Below are 9444 nucleotides of genomic sequence, written 5' to 3' on the forward strand. Positions count from 1 at the left end.
TCCACACCACTTACCTCCTCCACTCCCCTTCCTCTTCACAGACTTGCCTGTTAGGCACTGCTCTACATGCTGCTGGGCTGTGTTCCTGGCTGCCTGCAGGCTGCATCTGCATGTCTGTGTGCTTCCTCACCCCCCTGCTGCATCCTCCTAAAGCCTGTGCCTGGGCTGCCCTGTGGTCCTCTCTGCTGCCACTGTTGCCCCTGCAGGGCAGCCTGGAGGCAGCAGTGATGGTGAAAGTGTGTAGCTTGGGTGCAGGCTCCAAAACCACGTGTGATTAATGCATAAAAAAATTATTACGCAAACAATGAGGAACACGTTAAGCGTGTGTGTTAACTGCAATTAATTAACAGCCCTAATCCCTATTTTTTTGTAATGCTGAACTGATATGCAGTGTTGGCTTCAAGTTTGGAATGAAGTGTAGGGTTAAGAAAAGTACCATTCTTCTCAATTTTAGGTATTTGAAGTGTGGAAGAAGAGGCTTGCTTTACTGTCTGATGACGACAAGAATGCCTTGGCTGTTGATATGGATAAAATAATGTTTGCATCAGCAGAACGGACTGGCTTTTACCGTGACAGTGGTAGGTATAGAATTCTAAAACATTTCTTGTTATAGAAACGTTCCCGGATTCTGTTTCTCTTCTTAAAGCTTCATTTTGATGTATTCACTTGGTTTAATTGTAAACTAGATTCTAGTAAACTAATAAGCCATTCACTGGCTGGACCTTTACTTCTGCTGAATTTTGCACCTCTTTTTAAAGGACATGTTTTTATCTTTTTACTGTTGCTAAACTTTATGAAGATGATTTTAAATACCCTTGTCTCTTCCTTATCCTCTTTTGCATTCTTTTAGCCTTTTTTCTGGCTCTTAGTTAAATGTATGGTAGAGTGTAAGTAAAAGATCTGGAATAAGATTTTTGTTTTCTTTCTAGGAGGAAGAGAGTTTGTTGTAATCTGGATGGGCTTTTGGTATAACTGCAGTACTGTGATCTCTGAAGTTGAAATTTTCGGGTTTCGACTTGAAACACGTAAAAATATTTTAGCAGCAAAGTACGAGTAAGTTCCAGTCTTTCCTAAGGCATGTCTACATCACAACTTGTAGTTTAATTTAGAAATACCTGAACTAGCCGAAGTACTAAAAACAGTGTAGCTGGGGTAGCACAGAGCCTAGCTCAGGCTGATTTATCTTGCTTCTTGTCTAGACCAGGGATAGCCAGCCTGCGGCTCCAGTGTCCAAACTTCCGAGTCCAAACTGAGTAATGTGCTTGCTGCAAGCAGTCGCATCACGTGACGTAATGGCTATGGAAGCTGGTTGCTGTGTGTTTTGTGCAAAGCTTCAAGGAGATGCATATTAACTTCTGAAGAGGCACATGTGGCTCCAGAGCTGCGGGTTGGCCACCCCTGGTCTAGACTCTTTCTAGTACCTAAACTAGATGATTAAAAATGGACTTGAGTTCCAAACTCTGATACAGTCTGCTGTGTGGATAGACACTTTGTGACTGTATTGTATCTCACCCTTGTGCATTAAAGTTCCCTTATTATTTGACCCAGCTTCTCTTCTGGAGTTCAGCTGGGTTATTTTTCTTTCTTTCCTCAAATATCCCCTTAAGATTATTGTATTTCAACCTTATAGCTTTGCATTATTCTGAAACAAGCTCTCTAAATCTGTTAGAAAACAGATTCATGTAACAAACTATTTTTAATCCCTTCCTATACTTCAGCTGCACCCCTTAGGAAAGGTGCCTGTAGTGCAATAAGAAACAGTCCTCAGTCTGTTTCTTCCTCATCACTCTTCTCAAATACAGCCTTCCTGCAAAAGCATGCAGTTGGCTCAAGAAAACAGCCTCTGAGAGAAGAAAGATTGAACTGAGTGTTTTCTGAAGGGAAGCCAAACAAAGCAAACATCATCTGGTGTTTGAATAGTTCACATCACTGTTCACACACTGGTTGAGAAGATGTATTTTCATAGGAATTAATATACAATATCTGTTATAAAATGTGTCAGTGTCAGAGCTATGCAAACTATTTGCACTGATGACATGGTAATAAAATAATATTCTCCTAAGTTGTAAAGAGTAAGAGGCATGTGGCATTTTAGTGCCAAACTTACGATATGGTGGCTGTCCTTCTAAAAAATTATATTCCAAGAGATGTTATGTAGGGTCCAAACCTTGAGGAAATATTCCCTCTTTGCTTTCTGTCTAAGCCCACCTCTGCTGTATTTGAAACCTATCTCAAGGTTTTTTTTAAGACTCTTTTCCTCTTGAGGGACATAGTCTGAGTCGTGTCAGCTCCTGGTTCATGAGTGCAACTAAATTGTGTGTTCTGCCACTTTCAGTGGAAAACAAGGGTCAAATGGATAGCGAAACTCAACTTTTGAAAAGTGCCTGTCACTGGAGTGTTAAGTGGTCCTGCTTAGGGAAGGATTGGCACCAACTGTTTGGGCATCATAGTTATACTGCTACTGCTCATGGTCACCCTGGCCAAAGAACATAATTCCTGTTTTTGCTGAGACAATCTCATTTTAAACATCTGTCCAGGGAATCCTGTTAGATATGCTTTTATCCTGCTTTCAGCAGGATTCCTGGGACAGGTGTCCTGGTGAAAACAAGCAAGTTCATCCTCCTGCTCTCCAGTGCTCTGTGCCCCACTGCCCTGATTTGAGACTCAGAAAATATTGTTTCCCTATCCATGGGTGACTTGGGGAACACTAGTTTCTAATGTAATTAAACTTAAGGTCACTAAAAGAGTAAATTTTAAAAAATCCTTGAAAACTCAAAAAACAGAAGCTGAAAGATTCCAGCAGTAAGGCACAAGCTAAAGTACACAATGCTTATCTACTAACATTTTATCAAACAATGGAAATGTATAGAAGGATTCGGTGTTTCCGTTAGCTCCATTTTTACTAAATCTAGTGTACTATCTAAAGGATTAACTTAATTTTACTCAGTTTTTTCATGCCCCCCCACCCCAGATCATTCAGTATAGAGTATCTAGTTAGTAGTTCTGAATTAAAAAATATCTGTCTGCTCACATTAAATTGAAAAACTATTTAGAAACTAGTTTTGCTGTAGACCACCTTCTGGGAATTCCAAAGGTGATGTTATAAAAATCGGGTAGACAATTAATGCCAAGGTTTCCTTTGTTCTTATTGAGGTCTAAGCCAAAACTAACCAAAAAGACTCCTATTGATTTATGTAAGCTTTAGGTCAGCCTAGATGGATTTAAAATTTTAATTTAATCAATTTTAATGAACTCTTCCATTTTATTTCAGTAGTTTTTCTTACTGGTTTATTTAATCATTAAAATATTTACATTTTAAACTTAAGTAGAGTCTTCACACTAGGTAGGCCTGATACATTTTTGCTGCCTAAGATGGTACACTAGCTCTGTACACTTATCTAAGTAATTATATAGCTTTTTAGAAAATGGTGAATTATGTACTGCTTATTTACTAGAAAATTTTGCTTATAATTTGTATCAAGCAGCTTCATTAGAATGGCAACTAGAATTTAATTAAACACTCATTTAAAAACACCATCTAATTTTTTAAAAGTAAATATGCTTAAGTGTTTTGGATACATAAATTTCTATGTTGATTTGGAAACTGAGTCAGGTGCAGTGTGGGTAGGGAGAATCTATAAACTAGGAGTATGAAATCACCCACTTTGATTTCAGTGGATGATTCTGTTGAGATGAGTGGTGGTGTCTTTTTGGGTCAGGATAGTCCTTAATGTCTGTGGTTTTGGGGTTTTTTTGTTTGTTTGTTTTTTTGCCAGTCTGTTTTGCCCAGTAGTATGATTTCTAGGTTCTCCACAGAATAAACCATTTCATACAGTATGTGACCTGTTGCGCCATATTTATAATATTTGACCTCAAAAATAAAATGTCCTGCCACTGTTTTCTTTGTGTACACAGAAAAGCATACAGCCTCTGATTCAGAGTTTTTGATAGAAGGTCATGGGTTCAGCATATTTATTGTTTATTTAAATATTTTAAGAGGCTACCATAACTTAAAGGTTTAACATAATTTGCAGTAAATGAATACTTCATTTTAAATAAGCATTTATTTTAAAAATTATTTAAATAAGAGAAAAACCCTAAATTTATTTTTTTTTTACTATTATTTGAAAAAAAAAATAGATTTGCCATCCCTGCTTGTCTGCTATAGAAATACAGTAGTTTGATGTTTTAGTCCTACACCCTGGGGAGGGAGTACGGAGCGGGGAGGGAAATAAGTAGCTCCCAGTGAGTTGTTCAAACATCTAGGCTTTTAGAGGAACAAAGATTAAGAGAAGTGATTTGAATAGCTTCTGTATTTTTTCCAACATTTTAATAGCATTAGCTGCTTTCTAAAAGTTTAACTTAATTTTAATAACTCTTAACTTATTGTGCTGATTTCCCTAGGTTCCGAAGGGAAGCTTCACGAGCTGTAAACCCAGAGTGGACTATTACACAGATTGAATATCCACAGCTAATATTATAAATTTCTTTGACAATGACTTTTATGGATCCTTAGTGTGCTGGCAAACCAGAAAGATGCCAAGAGTTTTTGTGTCCATGTTCTGTAGATTCATTTTTGTATTTTTAATTTCCAGAATTAGTTTTTTCAATTTACAGTACCAGATCAGTTGCTCTGAAAACATAACAATAAAGCCTTTTTCCACAAGTCTCTGCATCATCACAATACAAATTTAATTTGCAATAGGTCTCTTCAGCAGCATTTGTGAGAGCATCTGTTCAGTTTGCATTAACTGAGTTACAGACCAGTGTTACAGGTACGTGTATATGTTGTATACTAAGAAGATATTCTTGTATTGCTAAAATATAACTTGTGTAACACACAAGCTTCCATCATGGCAAAGCAACTCTTCCAGGATAATACAACATAATAGACAACCAAATTAAATTATTAAAAGGGAGGGCAAAACTTAGAAAGTAGACATTGATGAAGTAATAGCAGATGACAAATCAAACAAACTTGGAATGTCATCTGAAAGGTCCTTCCTGATGTGGATTGCATATTTGAGGGTGTCTGACCACAAAGTGGAGTAATAGAGATCCATCCATGGGGCCTGGTGTACTTGCCTATTCTTACCTTACTTATTCCAAGGTGAGTTCTGATCTGGCCCCTTCATATACTGGCATATCCAGTTTGGAGAGGAAGCAGTGGGATTTCTGAAGCAAGTTAAAAATAACAAAATTAACTGCTGGAATGCTGAAAAAAGTAATTTGAGATAAAACTAGAAGAATTCAGGATATATACATTAGCTAAACAAGAATTGGTAAAAGCTGTAGTATTGTGTAGAGAGGTCAAAGGCTATTTTAAGTAGAATGCAATCAAAAAAGGGAGCTTGTGTCTGAATAAAACTAAAACTTGTTCCAGGATTGTGGTTACACTGCAACAGTATTTCAGATTAATTGAAGCCTCACTTCTTGAAATACTTCTTTGGAACTAGCAGGAAAGAGTATATTAAATAAGCTTATCCTTCATTCTCCAAATAGGTCACATCAGGATAATTTCAGCAACATTTTAGCCCATTCATGTTGTGTAGTGCTAGAGGGAAATCTTCTCTACCTTCAGAAGCCCTAGGAAGATGGTATATATTAAGGTGATTTTTTTCAGCATAGCTAATCCTATGTGTTGGGAATTCAGACCTCTGACCATTGACTCCACTGAAGCATCATGAAAAAGGAACTTCAGACGGGTATGGCAGACTTCAGGAATAGTTTCTAAACTTTTGCTTCAGTCTGACATTGGTCAGAAAGGATGTTATCTAGAGTGGTATAATAAAATACCAAACTTTTGTAGAGAGTACTCTAGTTTTAAGACTTTTCATGCCAATAAGAGATGTTTAAAGAATCATCAAAAAAGAGGCAAACCTTTCAGCAGAAATAGAGGTAGAAATCAGTTTGTTTGTTTTTAATTAAGTGTTTTGTTCATTGAAAAGTTGATTTAGTGTCACTGGATTCTAATTTGGTAATAATGCTGTACTTTTAGGAAAGTACAAGGACCTTCCTAATGGAAGTGGATAACACCAAGTGGGGCTTAGTGCTTTATGTACAGCCTCCTGCTTTCAGTATTAGGGCTTAGCAAGATTTAATTTTGTTGCTCTTCCCTAATCATTATAAAATGTACTGAAAATTGCTTTCTAGTTTGGCATTGAGGCAATGACCAAATAAATCTGAAAGTGCATTTAATTTACTGAGCTAGAATTAAAACTGTTTAACAAATGAGGAGCTTCTGTGCAATTAAGTTGGAAAGAGGGGTTTATGTTCTAGAATCAGCTGAGGAAACAAGCACCGCTGAAGGAAAGTCAAGTCATTTGAAAATATAGTGTTTGTCTGTTTGTCTCCCTCCACACATCCCTCCCCCTCCGTGAGTCTGTTTTATAGAGTTAGTAACATATCCATGCTGATTTGTGAAATGTCTATGCCAAGGAAAGACTAAAAAAGCTTGAAGAATTTGGACAAGTGTTCTTTTTATCTCTTTTAAAGGGAGAGAGGGAATCACTGACTGGGAGCACATATCAGCTGTTGTGATCTAACTGTTACATCTATGTGATCCTATAGCTAAAATTGCCCTAATTTTGACCCTGAATTAAACGGGGTTAAAGTCAAAGCAGTTTTGCTCCTTTTGGGTAGGGACAGAAGTTACACACAAGTGACTGGAAACTGGTTCAAATCTTTAACACAAAAGGGCTAAGTACAGACATTCAAAAATCCTGAGGCTGAATTGATTCAGTCATCACAGGTTAGTCTAAATTGTGAAGATTGAACCAATAAGCAACTGAACAGACATTCTCTCTTGATTCTGGAAATGCAGCCACATGTCTGTAGTGGCTCAGGCCAGAAGCTGGGGGGTGCCCCATGCCTTCCTGGTTGGCTGGAGCATACCGCTTGGGCCAATGCTACTCTGCCTACCCTGCAAGGTGGGAGTGGGGGGTCTGTGGGGAGGTGCAAAGCGTCCTGGGATCTTAGGGGACTGTGAGTTAACTTCAGTCTGGAGGGGATCTGGGACAGAATTCAATAAGCCAATTTAACCTGAACAGTTGGATCTGATACTAGATCCATCCAGGTTTCTCTTAAACTGGTTTTGGCCATTTTGAAAGCAGTTTGTGTGTGCTGAATTTCTGTTGTTACAGATTTGAACTGGTTTCCAATTGCTCGTACTGGTTTACGTGTAACTTCTGTCTCTAGTCAAGAAGTTCAGCGCACATAAGCTGGTTTTGGCCATTTTGGAAGTGGCTTACAATAACCTCCCGCTACTCCTGCAGAGAAAATAAATCGGGGGGGTTAGGTACTCCCTTTTCCCTTCCCTTACCTTCTTCCCCCTGCAGTTCTTTCTCCTCCACTCCTTACTGTTAAACCTGCTCACCCTGAGCATGTGGAAGTGAGGCAAATTTGAAAACACTTGATATTAAAATAAATGCAGTTTACCATATAGGCAAATTATTACACGTACCCATAGACTTAGTGAATCCAGAATTGATGCATTTTACCTTTTTTTGAAACTCTTGCAACTTTTAGCATGGGTAATTCATGAACACACTTTTAATTACTTTTGTACTGACTTTTATATAGTACAGTCTACACCTGATATTAGTCCAAAAGGCTTATGATTCACCACACAGTTACTCAGGCTAGGCCCCAGCAGAATCAACAGCATTTCAAGCCGTGGTGACCCCACAGCTCAGCATTGTGTGTGCGCGTGCTGCAGAGGACACCCACCCACCTGCGCGCATACACCCACACACACATACAAGCCATGTGCTAATTAGCCCCTCGCTTATGACTGGAACTGGGTGCTTTTGTCTTGAGTCCTGGGATCCTCTGAAAAATTATGTGCAGATGAGGTGCAGGGCAACCTAATCATACAATAGGCTGAGGGGGTGACAGAAGGATTTTGGGTGAACTGTTTGTGGCCCCATTCTATGTTTGCCAGACATTTAAGGCTGGTGAAGAAACAGGAATCATTAGAAATGGGAAAGAAAGATGCAACTCAGCTGTGGGAATGAATATGAATTTGAAATGTATTCAGTGAAATGCTTCACTATGATTTGAAGAAGAGTTGGTGCTGAGGGCACTTTATGCAGTGGGTAGTAACATGCATCTTATTCAGACTGCAAATGTAGCAATTTTGGTACCAAGGGGAGGGTATCAGGGCTGGCTCTGACTCTCCTAGTGCTGGCCTGGCATTACAGTACCTCCAGGCCCAGTGCCAGTTCCCTGTGGAGGGGACACTCACCCATTTGAGGTTTTTTTAAGGGCAAAAAATACAACCCCCTAAAAGGTTCCCATCAGTATGTTTGCCCCATATGGGCCATGTGTTTTATAGTCATGCTCTGAATTGGCTGCACTTAATCAACTTCAGAGTTGGTTTCCATTACTGAGCACATGCTGCTTTTGGCAGAAGTTTAATGATAGACAATGTAATGAAGTTTCCTTGTATGTGATTGTAAGACAAGGGTCATACTGGTGGGGGGGGGAACCTCATCTTATTTGAATGTAGTATCTACAGTCATAGGCATAAATACTGCATTAACTGTCAAGCTTTGGCATATTACTATAGAATATATATCTAGACTGTCAGCATTATGGTTTTTAACTGAAAGCATTTTATTGGCCTGGATTATCAGCTCTGCACTTAAGATCTGGATGTGGCAGGAGACTTTGAGGACATAGAATGACACTGAAGAATCTCTCTGTCTCTCTCTCTGTCTCTTGTGGCCTTGGGGTTGCCTTTTTCCCCAACAACCAAGGCTCAAATGTGTGCCAAAGATGCAAAATTAGGAAGGGACTTGAAAATGCTGTGGTGTAAATCACACTTTCCTGAACCTCTGTTTTGTGATCTCTGAGGCAAGTAATTTTCCACAGTTCAAGTGAGGCAATGCCAAATTTTGTTTTGAAAGAAATTAACTTTACAACGAAAATGAAAGGTGATTGAGAGGTATGTTTGCACCCCGGCAGTTCTGCAGAGTTAGTTTTTGTCTTAAAAAACAAAGTGAAGAGTATAGAAAGAGATGTATTTTGTAGTCTTTTATGTCAGTGAGAAGTGCAGAAGAAAAATACTTTAAACAGGCAAGTTCTCCAAGCCTTGTAACTTTGCATACGACAGGCTGCCATTACTGTGATCTCCTAATTGAGCCCTTAAACTTTTAGCAACCTTTTGGTTTTTCTAAGCAGAAATGAAACAGGATAAGACAATATGTCAGAGGTCTTTCACATTTTGTGAGGGGGGGTTGCTTTTTATTTTAGTTAGCTTTCAGGATTTTTAGGGGTTCGCCTTGTCTATCTTAATTTTGTTCTTTACATTTTTTGTGTGTGGGTTTTTTTAAATTAAGATACTAAAAAATCCCAAGGGGTGTGTGTGTGTGTGTGTGTGTGTGTGTGTGTGTGTGTGTTTGTGTGTGTTCCCTTATTGAAAATGGATTCTTTTTATTATTT

General features: G+C 38.6%; 1 protein-coding gene across 1 annotated transcript in view; it reads left to right on the forward strand.

The window, feature by feature from the left end:
* The window catches only part of MAIP1 (matrix AAA peptidase interacting protein 1), a 20320-nt gene extending 18566 nt beyond the window's left edge, over nucleotides 1–1754 (forward strand). Inside the window, exon 3 of the mRNA XM_019523178.1 lies at nucleotides 455–1754. Within this exon, the coding sequence (XP_019378723.1) occupies nucleotides 455–613 (159 nt within the window). The 3' untranslated portion in view covers nucleotides 614–1754. The remainder of the gene's footprint in view (nucleotides 1–454) is intronic.
* Nucleotides 1755–9444: the final 7690 nt, after the last annotated feature.

Source organism: Gavialis gangeticus, unplaced genomic scaffold (genome assembly GCF_001723915.1).
Source record: "Gavialis gangeticus isolate Ggan-Ray unplaced genomic scaffold, GavGan_comp1, whole genome shotgun sequence".
Lineage (NCBI taxonomy): Eukaryota > Metazoa > Chordata > Crocodylia > Gavialidae > Gavialis > Gavialis gangeticus.